Here is a 20,967-nt window from a genome sequence, read left to right on the forward strand (position 1 = left end):
TGAAGCGTTGTGAATGGCTGAGGGGCGGGGTTTCGTCTTCATTCATAAGTCGCAGCATTGACAAAAGCCTTGAAACCGGAGCCACTGAAAGAGGAAATGCACCAATCAGCAAGCTCCTTTGGACAAAAAGAAAGAAACAGTAGGTATAATTTGTTTTTCGATCGTTTTCAAGCGGATTAAGTGTAATATTGTGTTAAAACTGTCACAAAAAGGCAAGATAAGCATTCTGTGCAATCACACGCCATAACTTCCCCCACGGCGCCACCCCTCCTATTTCCTTTTTTTTTTGTGAATGGAGCTCATTATGCATGCATCCCCCATTCACCCCCTCCTCCTCACCCTTCTTCCTCCCTCTCGCCCTCCCTCCCCTCCCTCGTCGGGCTTTTGCAGGCTGCGCGGCCGTCCGCTCCGCTCGGGCCCAAATGAGCGCAGACGGCTGACGGATGGACCGTAACATGGATGCATACTTGGACCAGCAAGTGCCTTTCACTTTAGCAAACGTACGTATGCTTCCGCGTGCACTTCCTTTTTTTTCTTTTTTTTTTTCGACCGCAGACTTTCGGAGCCGATTGCGGGGTTGTTGTTAGTCCCTTACGCGCGTGCACGACGACGAGTTCGGGCTCGCAAGCGAACACGCGTCCTTTTTTTTTAAAAAATTAATTTTCTTAAACTTACAACAGCAACTCGTCAAAGCTTTCTTGGCGCCGTGCGCCAAATGGTCACTTCTCTTCCTCTTCTTTTTTTTTTTAACCCCCCCCCCCCCTCTAAAAAAAAAAAAACGCGTGCTCACTTCGCGCACCTCTCGACTCACTCAAGTTACAAACGAAATAATTTTGACTTGCATGTGTCCGATTATTCATCTGTCAATAAATGCGTTGTTGTGCAGAAGTCTCAAGGAAATGGAGCCCCAAATAGATTGTTGATGGCCGCCAAAAGGAAATACATGGACACAGAATTGCCCCCTCAAGAATCTGAAGGTAAAGTCCACTTGATTTGAAAGTCATTGTTTTCCTTCCTTACGTGTGTCTCTTGCTTCTGTGCAGACCTCTTCCAGGATTTAAGCCAACTGCAAGAGACGTGGCTGACAGAAGGTAAGATTTTTCTTCACATCTGTTTTCGAGAAGCTGTGAAATGATCATTTACGAGATCGGAGTTGTCTGCGTTTTCTTTTTAAGATAGAAAAAGTAGCCGTTTTTGGCCAAGGATACTTAATGAGCATGGAACAGACTCATAGGAGTCACTCTTTGTTTATTAATTGTCTTTTAGGCCGTTTAATTGTCGTTTGGTGCCGTAATTTCACTTTGGTTGTGCTCTTTAGTCGTACGTGAAAAGTGGAAATGGTCCGTCCGTGTGTCGATTATTATTTTATTATGATTGGCTGGCCACCAGAGTCCCTTGCGTGCTCATTGAGGGACTTTGACTTTTCTGTTGCTCTGATTAATGCTAAAATGGACGACGGGCAGGGTATTGCTAAATGACTCAAAATGAAAGGTATACACATTTTGCCACAATTAAAGAAAATATACGGCTGAGAATGGAAGGTAGGAGCCATGTTGGCTTATTGATCGTGGTCCTGCTGGCATGTTTCGCTCATGCCAGCAAACATGGAGAGCCGGCATGAGGCGCTGCTGCTCCTGATGACGCGAGCACTAATGGAGTCATTATTCCACTTTGGGCTCACAAATAAAAGCAGCATGTTGCCCCCGTGGTGGGAATAGGAATACATTGATTGGCCTTTCTTGCGTCGCATGTGGCGCCAAGTAACCAAATAAATACTACATCGCTTCCAGGAAATCATTCTATATGGGATTTTTTTTTGTACAGTTATTAAGCAATCTATTTTTTAGGTAGTTCACAGAGTTAGCAAAGCAATGAAAATACATTTAAGCCAAAAACTAAGTCATGCAGACACAGCAAACAGGAGTTTCTAAGTGACTCAGTAAACTGCTCTAATGTGACTTGTTCACAGATAATATTATCTAATATTGCCTGTCTACGTGTGTTGCTGCACTTTTTGTAATCAAATATCTGTTGCTACAAATGGTAGACAAACTTTAAAAAATTTAGCCCAAACCAAATCTCAATTCTATTGTACTTACCTACTTAAATTTGTCTTCAATCAAGCGAGTCATGGATTTTCAATCCGAATGAGAAATTTTCAATTCTTCAGCGGTGACTTTTATTTTCCTATGCTTAAGTGTGACGACAACTAGGACCTTCAACTACAAAGCCGGCCACCTATTGTAGCACTTTTATTGCCTCAGTGCTTTTGTTTTTGTGTGTGTCGGGACGCCGGTGTGAAGTGAACTTGTCGCTTTCGACGCCGCATGTGAAAAGGACGCACACTGGTGCGGGTACGTCATTGTCAGGTCGTTAAAAAAAAAAAAAAAGTGGCTGAGACGTCACGTCTGAGGGAAACGCACTGTTAATTTTACGCTTTGGTTTTAACGTTAGAATTCGTAATGTTTGATTATTTGTAATAAAAGTAAGGCCAGCAACTCACTTCATTTAGTTTTACATTTTTCAAAAATAGAAACGCTATGTGACGTATGGACTTATTTTGGTGGTCACATCCCAGCGGAAGCACAACAAAGATGTTATTTAACTTGAAATAGCGGCTTGAGCCTTCTCCTTTTCCTCTCGCATTAATTAAAGGCTTGATCTGCTGCGATTGCACTTGTCAGAGCTTCGCCCCGATTGTAAACACCACGAAGGCAAGTGCTGGGTGGGGGATTTTCAAATCATTTTTGGCTCTTCCTTTTGGCCGTGATGAGGAGGAAAGCGGAAGCGGCGGATGGCGAGCGTCGGGGAAGCTTGTTGCGTCTTGCCATATTGGCCCTCGGGTTTATAAGCCCAGAAACTCCCACCAAGGAGGGAGGGGTCGAGGGAGGTTTGTTGGGCCTGTGTTGATTTAAAAACACTTTCTTTCTTGTGCTGACTTGCATCTTAAACTTCCTGCAAGTGTTTAAAGTATCCACCTAAATCTAAAACCTTGGCTGTTGTCTAATAGCTTTGCTTGACGACCAGTCAGTTAGCGTTATGCTAAGCGCCGTCGACGGCCTAACAATTAAACTCAATGTTTGCTTAACGGATATTTTCAAAAGTGATCTATAAATAAAGTTGAAGAACATGATAATACTCGCAGGCATATCCTCTATGGAAAATTCAGTGGTGAAACTTTTCTTTATGTGTTTCTCAATGTCTATTATGCTGCCACCTGGTGGCCATGAGGCGCAACAGAAGAAGTACTTCCGCAAGATACGCACGAAAAAACGCAATCCAAACCAACTCAGTAGCAACTCAGCGACTAATGTTATAATTATTAGGTCGCAGTAGGCCGCGGGATGCTACATAACATTAGAAATCAATGATGTGTGTCTGAACCCGCCGCAAAAAATGTGTCATCCGGTTTTCGGTGTACTACAGTAAAGGGAAGTACGATGACAAGAAAAAGCGAATAATCCGATTAAATATCCGATTTCCTCTTTTTCTGCCTGCTGTCCGTCTTGTGGATTTAACGTGACTGAGACGACACAAGTCAATAATTTGAAACCCCAAACCAGGCTTGAGTGAGGTTATCGATTTCCATGAAATGAAATTAGACTTGCGATTTCGACAATCTTCACATGAGGGTTGACATTAGGTCGCTACTGTTGATAAGCCGAAATAGGGAGAAAATATCGGCGCTGTACAAATTTGCTCATGGGAAGCCGTTTATGTTCCCTGCAGAAATCTGTTCCGGCTCAATGAGCGAGGAAACGTGCCAGGCGGCGTGACAAAGCATCGACTCGGATGCCACTTGTCACTGTCGCGTTGACTTTGTTTAGCCAAGTGGCGGTGGTCTGGACTGTGTCCCCATCGGCGCTGGATGAGAGGGAGGTTTCTAGAACTGGGGCCTGAATAAAAAATAAAATAAATCAAAGCTTAATTCTTCTGTTTCTGTTGAAATTTGGAAAGTTTAGAATTGTGCTTCTGCACGGGTGACATCTTGGCCTTTTCAAAAGCGGCCGATTAGTGAATGAAATTTATCCCGGGTGGACGTGAATGAGTCCAGTCAGCGGCGGCGGCCCAGGTGCAAGCGGCCTCAGACAGGCGCTATTGTGCCCGTGGGCTGGCGTTAGGGATCCCCGTCCATTCACCATTGTGCTGGCACATGCAGGTTGGGGGTGTGGGGGGGGGGGCGAGGTCACAACCCTCCCGCTGGGCCTGTTGTTTGCTGCTCTCGAATGAACAAGCTAAGATAGTTACGTGACTTTACGTTGCATTTACAGGTGGGAGGGGGGGGGGTGTCTGGTTTGTGGTTTTAATTTAAAGTCTCTGTGAAATAAGTCCACAAAAAAGTCTGTTTCTCTGACAATGCCTCTTTTAAGTTTGACACGCTACTTTCCTCTCTTCTACTTCCAGCTCAGGTTCCGGACAGCGACGAGCAGTTTGTTCCGGATTTCCACTCGGAGAACTGTGAGTGCTTTGAGTCTCTTTGTCCTCTCGGAGCTGGTTTTAAATTGTTTTTGGGTTTCGTAGCCCCGCAGATTTGATTGTTTATCTCGTATGATCTGGAGTCGCTAGACCTGCTCGTGTTGTTTCTGGCCCGCTGTCGGGACGGCGGGGTCAAACGTAGGCCAGCCGAGGTGTCCACGGGGGGGGTTAGGGGGGGCTCTGTGACTAAAATAAATATGATGGAAAAAAAGAAATTATACGGTGTCTCGGGATTGTGGATTTTTATCCCTGTCACAAGTGGCTCTGGAACGTATCGTCCGGGGTGAGCTGCGGTTTACTGTAATCTCTCGGACGGACAAAAGCCAGGACACCAAAGGGCCTCGGTATTGTGCCGCGCTGGCCGCCATTTGCATGCTTTTGAAAAGCCTAGAGGTTCCGTCGCAGGAAACCGGGAAGATGTAAAAAAAAGGGAAAGCGAACTATTTGAATGCGCTTCCCTTTGATTAACAATGGCGCTCGGGATCCAGGTGGGCTGCAAACATCCATTCATGTGGAACTAAGCTAGCTAACTCAAGTGCTAAGTGGGGACTCAAGATTTGACAACTCACGACTTGCGTGATTTACCAACGTGATGATTTGACGCAACTTCCTTTTTTAATTTGATGTGACCAACTTCCACCTTTAGCTTGGTGGGAATTTGAAAGACAGCCTTTGACGGGGAGGTCACGAGGACATCCTGCCCGCCGTCTTTTGTGTGTAAACACGGCGCCATTTCAAGCCGCATGTGTCACGATGTCCGCATGACAGATGCCCGCCCGCAACATTGTCGCCGTCCATTAGTCCACAAAGCGCAAGAGGAAGTGCAGATGAACCCGAGGGCGCGCAGGGGTCATGTCTACTTAACCCCTTCCGACCCGGTCGGCCAATCGTGTGCGGACCCGATGCTAACGGCTGACCCCGCCGTGATTTTGGGGTCATAAGGGGGGAGCTGTGCATTGACGGATGCTTCATTTAAAGGGGAAGGGTCGCTTTGTGTTGACAGACAGCGTCCCTGCTGCTCCTAGTCACTCCGACTCTTCAACTTTGACCGGCAAACTATAGTGACACGAGTTTTGTCCTCATGTTTTTGACAACTTGACAGGTTGGAATTTTGGCACTGATTTTCAGTCAGTACAAAAGGTCGACGGTTTTGTTACTATTGTTACCTTACGATGTTGAATGCTTCGAATGGGATCAGTCTTGACACGCTGCCAGGAGTTTAAAAGTTCAACCGGCGTTGAAATTGAGAGACACCTGTGCAGGTGACTCACCTGTTATTGAAACTAGCATATATTTGTGTATAAAAGCATCAAGCCAGACTCTAATCCTGTCTGGCTGGAGTATATAATTAAGCCTGCGGACCAACGCGGCGCCCCGGCGAGCAGGTTTACTGCGTCTGGCTTGTTACCTGCACGGGTGCGGCCTCCGACATGGTTTTGAAAAAAAAAAAAAAAACACTTAAATAACACAACGGAATGTCACGCTGAGGAATTGCGCAATACCTGCACATCTGTTGAATTGATCTCGCTGTGACCTAGCTAACAAGCGCATGTTGTCCGCGGGCTGCCTATGTGTGTGTGTGTGTGTGTGTGTACCGTCACATTTTGGAGTTCTCAACTGCTCCGTAAGACCGAACAGGGGAAATATCGATGGTGTCTCGCATCTTGTGCATTAACAGCGGGTCCAAATGTTGCCGCACCTTGTTTCCCTGCGGGCGGAAACAAAGGTGTGATTGTTATCCAGAAAAAATATTTGACAATTATAACACTTGTGGCTAATTATCTTTGTCTTAAAGCCACAAAGTCCATAAATATGGCAAAGTCATATTTTCCTGCAGTAAAAAGTCTCATGTGGTCAATATTTTTGCGTGCCGAGGTCACAAGTCAGCGTTTGACCGAGACGGCGAGAGCTCCTTCTTTTTTTGTTTACACTCGATGCGAGCCATTCATAAATTTTCTCCCCCCCGCCTGCGTAAGAGGAAGTGTGCCTCTCAGCAGCTTGCTCCTTCACTCTCCATTCATAAAAAAAAAAAACTCTCGCCACCCCCCCTTTTCCAGCCCTTCTCCTTCTTTCCAAGTGGATACTCCAAAACCCTCCCTCCCTTCCTGTGTGTGCTCAAGTCTCTGCTCCTTCACACACACATACAGTACATGTGCGCACACACACACACACAGAGTTTGAGTGTTCCAAGATGTGAACTAATCCAGTGATTTCTGAGCTGTATGGGACGATTGTTTGGTTTTGTGCCTTGCAGTAATTACGTAGGAAGTTGCGGCCATGGCGCGCCGCTTGCGCTTCTTTTCAGGGAGAAGACGCAAGAGCGAGCGAGGAGCCCGCGGGAGTGAATGGCGAGGAAGGCCAGCGGAAGCAGCCCCTTGCGCTCCTTTTCAGAACCAGGAATTTTGGAGCCCTTTTTTTTGCTGAAAAATAGGCGGTGCTACGCAACAGCAAAAACAGTCAGGTGCCTGCCAGAAAAGAGCGACGCCTCCCTCTGGCACGCTCGAGTTCTCTCAAGTCGCAGGCACAAAGTCGCACGGAGCGGCGGTTTTATGAATGGGCCGCTTGTGAAAAGCCAGTTGAGGTTAGCGAGTCCTCATTTACGACACTTTAGCTTATTTTTGCGCCCATTTTTTTTTTTTTTTAAACGGCATTACGGCTTTTGGTCATGTTCTCTTGAAAATTTGCCTGCTACTAATTTTTTTTATCCGGGGAACTTCTATATTCATGCTGACACAAGCCCATAGGCGTGCTGGTGGGGGTTCGAGATGAGGGGGGGGGGGGGGGGGGGGTAGCAAGAGTGTATCGATCCTCACCCGCCCAGCAGAGCAACTGATAGATGACTTGATGGAGATAAAGTGCAGATAAATCAGCTCCGAGAAAAAGAGTTAAGACACGTGCGGGTCAAACGTGTCGTGAAGCATTTCGAGATGCCCATCGTGATTTTAAGAGGGGGTGGGGCGCTGTTAAGAGGATGAGCAAGAATTGTGACATCATTTATGGATAGGCCCAAACCCGATTATCATTTAATTGTCTTCTCAATGAAATAATGAACCAACTAAGCTAGCTTACGTTAAGGCTAAAGTTCGATATTTTTAAAACGAAGCCGCGGGAGCTCACGATATCGTCTCGGTAACGTGTGGCTATATTGATCGCGACATTAAACATTAAGCTAAATTGAGAAGGTGGAGGATTGGGAGTGAAGAGTCAATATGGTGTCAGATTAATTACATCCCGCTCTCGCTTATAGCGGGATGTCACTCTCGCCGAGCGTCCCGGGACGAGGATGTATCGTGCTACGAGGCGAGCGGCAGATTTACAGCGGCTCGATGACCATTTGTCAGAAGCGCCGACGCGGCACTTTTGGATGTAAAGTGGACAGCGGGGAGAACATGTCAGAACGTTGACGCGGCATGTCAAGGCTCTTTGGCGCTCGCGGGGTTTATGGCTGTCTTTAATGCAAGACCGTCTTTTCTTTTTCTACTGAAGAAATAAGAATTTATAACGGAGTCTAATCAGAGTTTGTAGAGATGATATAGAGACACACACAATACAAAAAAAAAAAACTTTAAGTACAGTAACTACCTCCCACTACTCGTTGTCATGCTGACTGATGTGGGCCGCCGGCGACACTCTGGGAAAAGTCGGTTTTCACCCTGACAGAGAAGAAGTGCGGTTATTATCGAGAAGGAAGTGAAAGTGTGACATTTGCAGAAAAACACAGCAACCTGTGACGGCCGTCGGTCACATCCTGTTAGCCAACCATTTTGCCCTCAGCATCGAGGACTCAGTTTTTCCAATTCTTAACAATGCTGATTTTGTAAGGTTGAAAAAAAAATGACCCTGACTGGTAAATTGTAAATAAATGTCATCAAGGTGTTTCTCCTAATAATACGTCATTTTGCATTTAACGAGGCACGACGTCCGTGCGAGTGGCCCGTTTCCCGTCAATACCATTAAAAATTCATACACGGGATTGGAAAGCACTAATGGATTCGCCGGCGGGATGACGACGAGGACGAGCGGCTTTTTGATTACGCGGCGACCCGAGAAGAGCGCACATGTCGCGCACATGTTCGTGCATGCTCGAGCGAAGGCCCGGATGGCGTTTTGTTGCCTCGCTCCCCCCCCTCACTGTCTCGCTGTGATTTACAAAGCCTGGGAGCAGAAATAGATTGATTACATTTTAATTGATTTGGTGTGTTGGATTTTTTTTTTTGTGGCATAATTCTGTCTCTGTTGCTGTTTGACGGTGTCAAAAACTTCCAATGAAATATTGAACGATTGGTTTGTTGCGCTGCAAATGTCATTAGCCGGTCTTGTCAATCGATAGCTTCCTTTTTAACCTTTCAAAAGCAGCACGCTGGAATCGTCTTCAGTGGCTTTATTGATCGAAGGCATTTGGCGAGCGAGAGAGGGGGGTAAATGTTTGCAAAGAAGCGGATAACCCCCGAGAAGGAGTTAAGTCGCAAGGTTTGACACCCGGCCCGACGTCTGTTGAGTTACTGCCGGCGAGGACGCCGCGAGTTGCGGACTTGGCAAAGTTTTGCATAAACATCCCGTTTAAGCCTGTCCAGAGCCAGTTTTGTTTCCACTTTTTTTTTTTTTTACAAGTGGGCCATAGAAGGAACAGTTTAATTTTAGGGACTAACAGTCAACATTGCTAAGATTACGTTTCCCCATTACGAAATATTTTCTTGGAATTGCCGGGCGCCAAAGAGTCATCATCTATTATTACAAATTAAAAGTGTAATTCCATCATGTCCCTGCGGGCCGCTGTCTTTCACAGAAGCTTATCTTGAGTGAGTCGCTCTCATCTGTGTGTGTGTGTGTGTGTTTTAGGAATCCCACAGGAATCCACTGGACATATATTCCCACTAGTGTGCCTCAGCTGAGAGGGCCATTGTGTGCCGGGTGGCTCGGCTGGGGTTAAAGGGTGTGTGTGTGTGTGTGTTGAATGGGGAGCCCCCCCCCCTCCCCTCTATGATGTAATGATCCCTTCACTTCCTAAAGCACTCAGCCATGACCATCACCTTTCTCCCGCAGTAGACATTTACATATGTAAAAGTACGCCCCCCTCCCCAGCCTGTCCCCAATTGTAAGCCGACTTGTGTACACGCCGAGGGTTGCGACTTCTCCAAGTGGAACTAAGTCAAGTCATCAAGCCCTTTCACTTTCGGGCCACACATGGTCGTCCGTTTTTTTTTTTTTCTTTTGTGAATGAAGCGCAGCGTGCAATTATCCGTGCCAACCCCGCACGCACGCAGGCGCAGGTACACGCCCACAGAGATTCCAGACACACACATGAATGAACGCACCCCTCCCCCAGCTGGAAGTGCACAGCTGCTGCTGTTTACCCTACCGGGACCAGAAAAACATCCTGTACACGTCTCGGGCCGAAAGCCTCCCCTCACATAATAAACAGCAGCCCTCGGCACAGCTTGAAGCTTCGCTTTGGATGTTTTACTTTAAGGGCGGGGGGTGCGTTAGAAAGTTACACCAGGAACCCCCCCCCCCCCATCCCACAAAAACTTTCCCTTTTGATTGACAGCTTGGTTTGAGTGCGTAAATGTGAAACTTCCCTATCCTGGCGACATCGCCTTTTTGTGTGTGCAACGCCGGCACGCAGGTGAGACGTTTGCTTTCGTGGCAGACCTGTTTAACTGAGGAAGTTAACTGTTGTGTCTGCAAGACTCAAAGCCAGTGAGGAGGCCTGGAATGTGACCTGGTGTTCGCTATGTACACACACACAGACACGCAAGCAGTGAACATGCGAGATGTTCAAAGTACTTGAACGCCTCAACTGCTTCTTTTAGTGCTAATTGTGAGTCTTCTGTCTTTTCGGTGCGTTGACAGCAGTGGCCTTTCACAGCCCGCCCGTCACCATCAAGAAAGAGCCACAGAGTCCGGGTTCGGACCCGAGCCAGTCGTGCAGCCACAAGCCCAACTTTGGCTTCGCCGCCAGTGGGGAGCAGTGCCTTTACGCCAGGTAAGCATCACAAAACACAAAACGCAATTGCAATTTTTTGCAAACGCAAAACACTTGACCGCTCAAACTCTGTTGATGATTCCATCAAATTGTATCTCTTTGTTTTCTGCAGTGCCTATGAGCAGAAAAGGGCTGGTGCAGGGGGCGCCAAGCGGTCTTGCCCGGGCACCCCCATGTCACCCATGCAACAGCATTACTCGGTTAAACCCGCGGCGGCCGGCCGGCCCGACGCCGGCTACATGAACCCGGCCGCCACTTCGCAGCCGCTGCCCAGCAACGCGTATCCCCCCGATGCCAGGTGAGCCTCGATTAGCCGCTCATGATGGCCTGGCCCGGAACCTCGAGGGCTGGTGTGTATTTCAAGTTTCTGCTCTCTTCCAGATATCAGGGCCCCTCAGGAGACCCCATGTGCCCTCAATTCCCCGCACCATCGCAGGCCTTCCAGCGAATGCCCTCCGCCCCGGCGGGACACAGCAGCGGGGGCGGTCCGGCCGGGTGCTACCACCGGCAGCACTCGGACCCCTGCATGCCCTACCTGCAGCAGAGCTTCAAACAAGAATATATGGATCCTCTCTACGAGCGGGCGGGTCACGTGGGGGCGCACGGCACAGGGCCGGGGCATGGCCGCGGGCACGGGATGCCGCCCCACGCAAGCCAGCACCCGCACAGGTTTCCGCCGGCACATATGATGGTCAAGCAAGAGCCCACGGACTACAACACAGGTGAGAAGCAGTGGCAGAGGTCATATATAACAAACTACATGCAAATACTAACAAGGAGAGTTAGGGCTGATTTTTTTTTTTTTTTTAAACAAAAATGAACATCTTGAGTTATTTGCACTCAAGTGTTATAGGTGAAAAATAATCTAAAGTTCTATTGGCTAGGTAAAATAAATCCTAGTGAGGTAAAACTTTCAAGTCCCCCCCCCCACATCTCAGCCGGCTGTGGAACAGAATGTCCGTAAAGAAGCAAACTTTTTCTCCCTGAACTAGTGGACTCCTCCTCCCCTCCTCGGACATGCAAGGGAAAAAAAGAGTGGGAGGGGAAAAAAACGTTCTTTTCTGGCGCATTCACACCTTCTCCTTCCCTCCCTCCCTGGATGCGGTGGAGGAATTTCATTGAGAAAATGGAGGGCAGAGGAAAGACTAGAGTCCCTGGCGGAGGCCGCGGGGTTTCACGTTGCAGCGGTGGCTTCCTTTTGCTGCAGCCCCATCAACTCATAATGGAAAAATGAGCGTGGCCGCAGTAACTCGAACCTCTCGCGAGTTTAGGGGAGGGAGGGGGTGGTATGAGGGCGTTTTGAACAACAAGCTGCAGGCCCAAATCAGCTTTTCTATGGAAAACCAGCTCACAGTTACAAAAAAATGTGAGACTTGCACGAACCCGTTTTTTTACAGTACAATTAAAATATACTACTACTTAAGTACAAAATGTGTTTGCCAACTCTGGTTAAATAGCTTTGATAAACTGGCAATCGAAATATCAAACTAGTAAATTGTTGAAAGACAACAAAGACACTGGCATGGCTTGCACCCAGAACGCTTTGAATGGAATCTTATCGGAAGGGTTGCATTCCGCCTCGGTGACTCACTCCTGCACCTTTTGTACTTCTGCTTGCTTGTTTTTGTCCCCGAGACTCACACAGAGACACCCCTACAATGATTTCATTTTGCTTCTACTAGAAGATCTGTCAGTCTGCAAGCTAATTTGACATCTTTCTTATGCTTGGTAGATGTGTCAGGATGTTCTTCTATGTACCACCACAGCGAAGCCTATCCCACCCCCCAGCCAGCCCCCGAAGGTAAACATTTGAACATTGGCAATTATTTGTTAAGCTCAGGGGATGTTGTTCATATTTGTCAACTGTGGTCACGTGAAGTTTTTTCTTCTTAACATAAAATGTTGTTTTTGTGCCTGTTGCCTAGGTTACGGGTTTGAGAATGACTCCCGCGTGGTCCCAGAGAAGTTTGAAGGTGAGTTTTCTCTCAGAAGGAAACGCGAGACACCCGAGTTGACGTTTAGCGGTTTTAGTTTCAGCGTGAGAACTTGTAGCTGAAGATGCGGAGCGCCTCAGGGCTCTGACGTGTGCCCCTTCTCGTTTGTCACGTCTTGCATTTCCATGCTTGTTTGCGCCGTACGATCAACCCCCCTCGAGGCGTCTACCGATATTATTTCATGCATGTCAACATCCTTCGGTATGTCTTCAACCTGAACCCATTACCTGACTGAATCCACCTTTTAACCTCCGCTAATTATCATATCACAATTATGAAACTCATCCAACATTCTACATCATATGGAACATGAAATCGTTACTCACCAAAGATCAGGACAAACATCCTGTATATAGTGATGACATGATGTATCCACTTTATTCCCGCGTCTGTCTTGGAGTAACAAATGTGGGAGCTACATGTGGAAGAATCACTACAATATAACAATCTTTATCTCCTAACATGACAACATGAAAAAAAAAACCACAACACATCCTACTCACCAGATATGCTTATCATTTGGCGACAAACTCATTCCTTTTTTGCTAGTAGCATTGTTATGTAGAGCTGTGGATTTACAAGGTCGCTGTGAAAGTAGAAAATAAATTCTTGAGCCAGTCGGCTGTTGTCCGATTTACCCTCACGATGTCCGGGATGTTCTCTCTCCTTTGCAGGTGAGGTAAAGCAGGAAACGGGCGGCGGTGGCGGCGTGTTCCGCGAGGGAACGCCTTACCAGCGGCGAGGCTCGCTGCAACTGTGGCAATTCTTGGTGGCCCTTCTGGATGACCCCGGCAACGCGCACTTCATCGCCTGGACCGGCCGCGGGATGGAGTTCAAGCTCATTGAGCCCGAAGAGGTACCTGTGCACTTTTCACAACACCAAAGCCCTGGCTAATAGGAAAGTAGTACTAGTTTGTGTCAAGGAAGTTCAGTAATCCTTTGCATACTTTTGGTTCACTACAAGTTTTGAACTATGAATACACAAAAGATATGAAGGACAAAAATCAAACCGCACAAACTATATTAATAACCAACACATGCTCGCCAAAGACTTATTACTTGGCTAAGGAAAAGCAACACAGTGAATCCATTCACAGCCTTTCAAAGCAAATGATTTATTAAAAAAAATAAAAGAACACCACTACCAAAAGATGAAGTGCGATCTAGTTGTAATTGTCCAATTAGCGTTGTCGTTATGAGTGGGGTGCGTGTCCATTTGGGGAGCGTCCAAACACTGCTGCACGGTTCCATTATGTCTTCACAAGGCATTAAAAATGCACGAGTGCAATTAGTGGCTGAGAGCACTCAGGGATCAGCCCAACATGATGCTGGATGCCTGCTTGCATCATGTACTCGTGCCATTTTGGGGAAGAAAAAAAAAAAAAAGTACTGAAGCTAGCATTGCCTGCTATCCCGAGTAATAATGTACGTCAACCTGCTCCTCAGGTGGCCCGTCTGTGGGGGATGCAGAAGAATCGTCCCGCCATGAACTACGACAAGCTGAGCCGCTCTCTGCGCTATTATTACGAGAAGGGAATCATGCAGAAGGTAAAAAAAAAAAAAAAAAAATCTGGGTCAGCTGGTCCATTTTGGTCTTTTTGGCTAAGCGTGCCGTTCTCAGGTGGCGGGCGAGCGCTACGTGTACAAGTTTGTGTGCGAGCCCGAGGCGCTGATCTCGCTGGCCTTCCCCGACAATCAGCGGCCCAGCCTGAAGGCCGAGTTTGAGCGCTACGTCAACGAGGAGGACACGGTGCCGCTGTCTCACCTGGACGAGGGAGGGCCGCCCTACAACGCTGCCGAGCACCCCGCCCACGCCGCCCAGCCCTACTCCAAAGCCTATATGTACTAAAGCCGCATTCCTCCGAGCCCCCCCGACTCCCTTGCTGTACCCCCAAAGCATCTTTATACACGCCCTCCATGCACCCCTTCCCCCGCCGCCACTTGTATATACAGCTACGGTGTTTTTGTTCTAAATTAATCTCACGAGGGAGTTGAGTTTCCCGAGGCTTCCTGTCACCGCCGAGGCCTCGAAATACGATTGTGGATCAAGAGATTGCTTAATAAATACTTCAAATTATACACGACTGCACGTCCTGACTCCTTCTTATCCTCCACAGGCACACACTTTATATACATATTTATATACATTGTATATTTTTTTTATGCTGATTTCAAAATTGTCTTCTAGCACATTGTCTTATTGTCATTTTGTTTTGCTTTTAAGTGTGACCTATAAGGAAGCAAAAATGTGTCAGACCATACATCTTGTCCTAAAATAAAGGACATAGCACCACACTTTACCAACGTCACCGTCAAAGTTGTCAGCGTCTCCTGAAGGCCCTGGAGATCCTCCAAGCGTTGGGCTCCTCGTAGCGGTTATAGAGAGGCTCCAGGCGCTGCTGCTTCTTCTGCCTGCTGAGGCGCGTCGGGTCGGACACCTTGAAAAAGGCGGGCGCGAACTCCACCAACCAGCGTGGGTCGATGGTGGTCACCTCACGCATGTACTCCTTAGTGGTCAGCACCAGTTCGTGGTAGACCAGCCTGCAGAATGACACCGCTGTCAGCGTTTCACCAGACTGGGGTATCACAAGTCCCAACCACTAACAACTCAAATTGGAATTGAATAACGTTTAAAATCCAAACGTCAAAATGAAAGTTTGATGACAAATGGAAACCTATGGTAACCCCAATGAAAACTCACCACTCCGGCTGGCGGTTGAAGAGCGTGCTGGACGGGTGGAGGTAGACCACCTGCTGGTCGATGAGGGTCCGGTAGCCCTCCTGGGGGTCCTTCCTGGCAGTGTTGCGGAAGAAACCGCTGCAGATGGCTTTCTGCACGCGCATGGTCGACTTGCCGCAAGACACCACGTCCAGCTTGTGTCTGTGCAACCGACATTGAACATTTTCTCCATTCTCAACATGGAAGGAGATGGTCGCACTCACCTGTCCATGATGCTCAACATCTGCTTGCGGATGTCCTGGGCTCTTTTGAGCGAGCGGCCCTGAATGAAGTTCTCAAAGCACCAAGGGTTGGAGAATTTGTTGTTCTTCCACGAGTTGAAAACGGCCAGCAGGGTCAGATGGTCGCCTTCCGGCTGGGAGAACTTGGCCTTCCTCTGGTCTGCCTGGATCTGCTTGTCCTGCCAATGGGAGTCACGCACGCTTGGGTGTCAGCTCATCATCTTCTGCCGTGTTCACTTAGACCGTGTGTTAAGCACGTACCTTGGGCCTGTAGAAGATGTTCTGCACGGACAACATGGACACGATGGTGAGCATCTCCTCGCTGCAGCCCAGGTGCACGGACATGATCAGCATCTTGCACAACATGGGCTCCAGAGGAAATTCCGCCATCTGGATGGGAAGGGTTATCAGGAACCTCCAAAAAATCAGATCACAGAAACGTCTTCCTGACGGTGGTCCTCACCCTCCTTCCCAGTCGTGTGAGCAGCCCCTCGTCGTCCAGCGCGCCCAGAGCGTACAGCTGCTCCATGGCTGTGATCAGCGTCTCCATGGGGGGAGCGTCCATGAAGTTGAAGGCCAGCAGGTCGTTGATGCCCATGGCCTGGTGGGTGGACGAGGACGCAAATGCGTTAGATCGGCGCAACATCCATGTATCGTCGGCGTGTGCTGTGCGTGTACCTTGAGCGAGAGCACCGTGCTGGCCAGATTGGTCCTCTGGATTTCCGGCACGTTGGTGGTCAACATCTCGTCCCTGTACGCTCGCTCCGTGTACAGGCGGTAACACTTGCCGGGACCCGTCCTGCCGGCTCGGCCCGAACGCTGCTTGGCCTGTGCCTGAATGACACAATCATTTGCATCGCAATCTTGTCCATAAGATCACGTATGGCCATTTGGCATGATGTTAACTATCTGCATACGGTAAAGTCGCCTAACGTCGTAATGATCTTAATGTACAAACCTGCGAAATGGGCGTCACCACCAGCTGGTCGATGCCTGACTTGGAGTTGTAAACAATCTGTTTGACAAAACCGGGGTCCACCACGTAGTAGATCCCGTCGATGGTCAGCGACGTCTCGGCGATGTTTGTGGCGATGATCACCTGGCATCACAATCAAAACATTGAAAGCTTTTAATCGATGAAATGGGGTATAATAACTTGAAACAAAAGGCTGGGACGGTATGACACCAAAATAAAATCTTAATTGTTTGAGTTTTTGTCTTTTTTTAAAAAAAATTTCCTCTTTTCAGTAGTCACTCGCTACATCACGGTTCGGGTGTTTACCTTCCTGCTGCCAAGTGGTGCCGGGTCAAAGATCCTGGTCTGCATCTCGCTGGGCAGTGCTGAATAAACGGGAAGGATGATGAGCTGGGGAACATCAGGACCAAGCATCCTCATGCGCTCAAAGAGGATCTCGCAGGCCGTGTCGATCTCCTCCTGCCCAGTCAGAAAGACCAGGATGTCACCTGAAGGAGGAGGAGGAGGTCAGGATCTGATGTTGTGGCTTGGAGGACGGCATGGTTGATGGAGCCTTTCGTACCGGGAGGTTCGGTCAGGTGGATCTGCATGACTGTGATGAGGCTGGCATCCAGATAGTCAGTCTCTGGCTCCCTGGCGTAGAGGATCTCCACAGGGAACGTCCTCCCTGGGATGGTGAAGATGGGTGCCTCGAAAAAGTACTGTGAAAACTTGACGGCGTCCAACGTGGCCGACGACACGATCAGCTTCAGGTCGTTGCGCTTTTGCACAGTCTGCAAGAGAGAAGGCGCTCTCCATTCAAGTCCGAATCCTTCATGCCGCCAAGATCTCATGCGAGGTTACCTTCTTGAGTAGTCCGAAGAGGACGTCGGTGTGGATGGTCCTCTCGTGGGCCTCATCCAACATGATGAGGGAATACTGGCTCATGTCGGGGTCTATCAGACATTCCCGCTGCAGCATTCCGTGTGTCATGTACTTGATCAGGGTCTCCATGCTGGTGCAGTCCTCGAAACGGATTGTGTAGCCCACCTAAGAAAACAGAAAGTGAGATGGAGGACTTCTCTCCAAATCACAGTATGATTTTATGGATTGCTGCCACCTCCTGGACACTGCTCACATGTCAGGCGGCTTCTCCCTCACCTCCTGGCCCAGCCGACATCCGTACTCCTCGGAGACCCTCTTGGCGACCGACATGGCGGCCACGCGGCGGGGCTGCGTGCAGCCGATCTTCCCCCGCGCCGTGTATCCCGCATCTGCCAGGTACTGCGTGATCTGCGTGGTCTTCCCCGAGCCGGTCTCGCCCACCACGATCAGGATCTGGTTGTCGTGGACAGCCTGTGGAAAGTGAAGGAAAAAAAATCAGCAGGGCAGGATTGGAGTTAATGATTGTGTTCAAGAGAAACTTTGAACCTGAACCAGCTGCTCCTTGAGCTTAAAGATGGGAAGACTCTCCCGCTGCTGCAGGATAGACAGCTCCGTCTTCTTGCCGTACGACACCTGGTTCCCCCCGAAGGCGTACCGCTTCCACTCTGGAACGTTGATGGGCAGGGCGCCGATGCCGCGCATGTTGGCGGCGATCTGCCGACCCTCGTCTGCGACGGGAGAACCGAAAGTGAGTCAAAACCGCAGTCACTTCCAGTGCTGAAAACTTTGAACGCTTACAGTCCGGCATGGGGTCGATCCAGTTCTTGTGGAGACCGGTCGGGATGCGGTCCATCTCTTCGTTGCGAGCCGCCTGCTTGAGCTCGCGACGCTCTTTGGCCAGGGCGCTCTGCATCATGGCCGCCCGCGATAGCGAGCCGTCGGGATTCTAAAAACAGAGAAAATAGACATAACAAATGGAATAGATTTTTTTTTTTTTCCCATAGGAAATAATGGTTATCCAATTAAACCATTCCAGGCACCCATAAATATGAACAAAAAATAAATTTTACACAGAATAACTATAACTTAGTAAGCAGAAAACAATCTGAAGTAAATATAAATCACTAATGAAAGATTTTTTTTATCTTTGTTGAATGTGATATGCTATTTAAGCCAATGCAAGTCCAGAACCCCTTGTTACAGTCATGTAGTGCCCTCTAGCGGTAAACTGTTGACACTACATTTGACTGTCCATTTATTTCTGTCATAGCAAGGAAACTTCACTTTGTAATAATAATTATAATGATGATGATAATGTACCTTGACGATCTTGCAGGGACTCAAGTTGTTGCTCCACCGCGTCTGACCCTGCAGGAAGGGCGGCTCCTCATCCACCAGGTCGATCTCAATGTCCAGATCTGGTCACATGATCATCACGAGGTCAACACGAGCATGTGACCACAAAATAAAAAAAAAATGAAAAAGTCACCAACACGCTTACCTTCCTCGTGGTCTAAGTTGGGAAGGATTCCTGTCTCCTCGTCAAACTCCGGGTACTCCTCTTTCGGGAGAACATTGGCAGCAATCATCTGGATGAGGAAAGCAAGACAGTTCCAGTTGGAATGTTTCAGAGGAATCAAATGTATTTGTCTTAGATAACTGCTGACCTGTTTGACCTCCCACTTTTCCAGGTCTGTGATGCGGGCCATCCTCTTTTGCTCACTTGGGTTCTCCTCGCTCTCCACCACGCAAACCTCTACAGGAAAGTCGGGATTCCTCAGGTCGTTGTCCCCGCCCCCGGCACCCGTTTCAAAGTTCCTTCTGCGGTTGGGGTTCAGGTCCTCTCCGGTTTCCTGATCGACGTCCTGTAATGACGTTCGCAGCTCTGTCATGAGTTTGTTTGTTTCTTCTCCTCCTCCGAAGACTGACCTTCATGCTGAGGCTGGCCTTTGTTCCGGTCATGGACAGCACTTTGACTTTGACCTTTTGTCCCCTGCTGACCACATACGACACGTCTGCTATTCGGCCTTCCTTGCGCAGCTCCGACACGTGCACCAGGCCTTCCCAGCGCCTCCTGCGTGCATTTTAGTCTATTATTGGAGAACTTCACTCGTTTGACAATGTTGATTGATTGATGATTCAAATATTTTCCGCAAACATTTGGCGTACCGAAGTCCTTCCAGCTGCACAAAGCATCCAAACTGCATCACACTGGACACTTTGCCGCAGTAGATGTCGCCCACCACGGGAACATCGGACAGAGGCCGCTCGACGGGCTTCGGTTCCGGGACCGCCTCCTCCCTTGCGGCGTCTCGTGGCGGGCTCGGTGGTCGGTCACTCCAGCGGGACGGTCGTTTCCGTTGCCGCTTGCCGGTCGTATCGCCTTCGCACTCTCTCGACCCGGACCAATGACGTTTCCGACTGCTCTCCTCTCTAAAGGTACATAAACTTGATGAATGTTACCTACTGAATGACTAAAACATACTTTATTGTATTTTGGTGCTGGATCTGACTAGTTTGGGTTTTGTCTAAATTGTTTTTATTATTAAAGTATTGAACTCACCCAGATGCAGAGGAAGGCATGAACATCTCCAGCTCCTTCATGGCTGCTGCAGCAACTTGCTCATCATTTTCACTGAGCTGATGATGTAATTTTATGGACAGAAAGTCACAATAATGACGTCAGAAAAACATTTTCTACATTTCCCCCTCACAACATTTAGAAGTTCCATAGCCTACCCTCCACACGGGATCATCTGGTTTACATAAAGCGGGATATTTCTCTTTCATCTTGTCTTGCTCACTCTTGGGTTTTTGCTGATGTGCTGTTGTGAGCCAAATGGATAGAAACAATACATTCAAGACAATGTTCGTATTTTAAAACACCACACACAGGACGAAGAAAATGTCTACCTTGACTCGTGGACGCTTGCATGGTTTTGATAATTCTAAATAGGTTTTTCGTGAGTGTTTCCTGAAAGACAATAATGAACTGACTGGTCAGTTACCATTGAAAAATAATAAAAAATAATCCATTTTAAATTATACCTACAGTAAACTCGGCTCCATTTTGTGTCAAGGCAGCTTTAAACTCCCCAAATGTTGGGTGATTGTCTGCGAGGCTGATAATGAATTCAGCTGTTGAACAAGAAAATGTTAGCAAAACATTTGGCATAAATTGGAATAGCTGTTAGCCAAAAGACATTGGGGGCGTACCAAGATCCTTTTCGCTTATTCCAAGATGGTTTTCCAACTCGGTACACACTTTGGATACCAAAGATAAATACTCCAAACGTTTAAGACTGTCTAGCGTCGCCATGTTGGTTGTGCTAGTCTGTGTTGTGGCGGAAGTGACTAGTCTTCTTCTTTTTGGATTGTCCGGAGGTGAGCCAGCTAACTGGGCATTCCCGCCACCTACCGTCACTACGGAAGTGACTCTTCTTCTGCGCTCCACTAAAACCAAGCACTAGACATCGCCCTCTATCGACCAGCTGTAAGACAACAGGCGTAATGTTATTCATATAAAAAAACAAATTTCAGTGTATTAATAATCTTGTACTTATCTTTCCTCTATAACAGAGTATACTTACCTCATTGGACACTTTAAAGTTTAACTTCTTAGTTTTTGTTGTCTGTGATATCCTCCAGAGTTTTATGATTTTATGGTTTATCAAACATTAACTAAATTACTACAGTCCTGAGTACCCCCC

At 48.0% G+C, this 20,967-nt stretch overlaps 2 protein-coding genes across 5 annotated transcripts; one reads left to right on the forward strand and one right to left on the reverse strand.

The window, feature by feature from the left end:
• The first annotated feature begins 4 nt into the window (after positions 1–4).
• On the forward strand, positions 5–14,535 carry etv4 (ETS variant transcription factor 4). Of its 3 annotated transcripts, none has more exons than XM_049759390.1 (13): positions 5–139; positions 381–500; positions 887–977; positions 1,044–1,091; positions 4,405–4,458; positions 10,330–10,462; positions 10,575–10,760; positions 10,844–11,184; positions 12,195–12,263; positions 12,388–12,435; positions 13,131–13,312; positions 13,903–14,004; positions 14,078–14,535. In XM_049759390.1, the coding sequence occupies exons 2-13, from the start codon at positions 444–446 to the stop codon at positions 14,303–14,305; spliced, it is 1,539 nt and encodes a 512-aa protein (XP_049615347.1). In that variant the 5' UTR covers positions 5–139; positions 381–443; the 3' UTR covers positions 14,306–14,535. The 3 variants fall into 3 exon arrangements, with proteins under 3 accessions (XP_049615347.1, XP_049615349.1, XP_049615348.1); XM_049759392.1 differs by having other exon boundaries at positions 10,333–10,462; XM_049759391.2 differs by having other exon boundaries at positions 64–142; positions 380–500.
• Positions 13,547–20,695, reverse strand: LOC125991464 (ATP-dependent RNA helicase DHX8). 2 transcript variants are annotated; one of them, XM_068649482.1, is made up of 24 exons: positions 20,474–20,695; positions 20,310–20,395; positions 20,171–20,231; positions 19,997–20,082; positions 19,821–19,897; positions 19,427–19,690; positions 19,187–19,331; positions 18,925–19,122; positions 18,759–18,846; positions 18,578–18,675; positions 18,056–18,203; positions 17,804–17,985; positions 17,534–17,728; positions 17,237–17,422; positions 16,956–17,166; positions 16,700–16,881; positions 16,376–16,516; positions 16,096–16,251; positions 15,881–16,018; positions 15,679–15,807; positions 15,400–15,596; positions 15,158–15,337; positions 14,758–14,997; positions 13,547–14,686 (listed from the first exon to the last, which is right to left on the reverse strand). In XM_068649482.1, exons 1-23 carry the CDS (start codon positions 20,574–20,576, stop codon positions 14,778–14,780), a joined length of 3,471 nt encoding a protein of 1,156 aa, XP_068505583.1. In that variant the 5' UTR covers positions 20,577–20,695; the 3' UTR covers positions 13,547–14,686; positions 14,758–14,777. The 2 variants fall into 2 exon arrangements, with proteins under 2 accessions (XP_068505583.1, XP_049615343.1); XM_049759386.2 differs by having other exon boundaries at positions 13,547–14,997; positions 20,474–20,694.
• Between the last annotated feature and the right edge of the window lie 272 nt (positions 20,696–20,967).

Source organism: Syngnathus scovelli, chromosome 21 (assembly GCF_024217435.2).
Source record: "Syngnathus scovelli strain Florida chromosome 21, RoL_Ssco_1.2, whole genome shotgun sequence".
NCBI lineage: Eukaryota > Metazoa > Chordata > Actinopteri > Syngnathiformes > Syngnathidae > Syngnathus > Syngnathus scovelli.

Coding starts and splice junctions, on each gene's coding strand:
- etv4 (XM_049759390.1), top strand. CDS start 444: ATGGACCGTAACATGGATGCATACTTGGACCAGCAAGTGCCTTTCACT. Junction 978..1,043: donor GCCCCCTCAAGAATCTGAAG/GTAAAGTCCACT, acceptor GCTTCTGTGCAG/ACCTCTTCCAGGATTTAAGC. Junction 12,264..12,387: donor CCCCCAGCCAGCCCCCGAAG/GTAAACATTTGA, acceptor CCTGTTGCCTAG/GTTACGGGTTTGAGAATGAC.
- LOC125991464 (XM_068649482.1), bottom strand. CDS start 20,576: ATGGCGACGCTAGACAGTCTTAAACGTTTGGAGTATTTATCTTTGGTA. Junction 19,123..19,186: donor AGGCCAGCCTCAGCATGAAG/GTCAGTCTTCGG, acceptor ACGTCATTACAG/GACGTCGATCAGGAAACCGG. Junction 18,204..18,577: donor GTCCCTGCAAGATCGTCAAG/GTACATTATCAT, acceptor CTCTGTTTTTAG/AATCCCGACGGCTCGCTATC.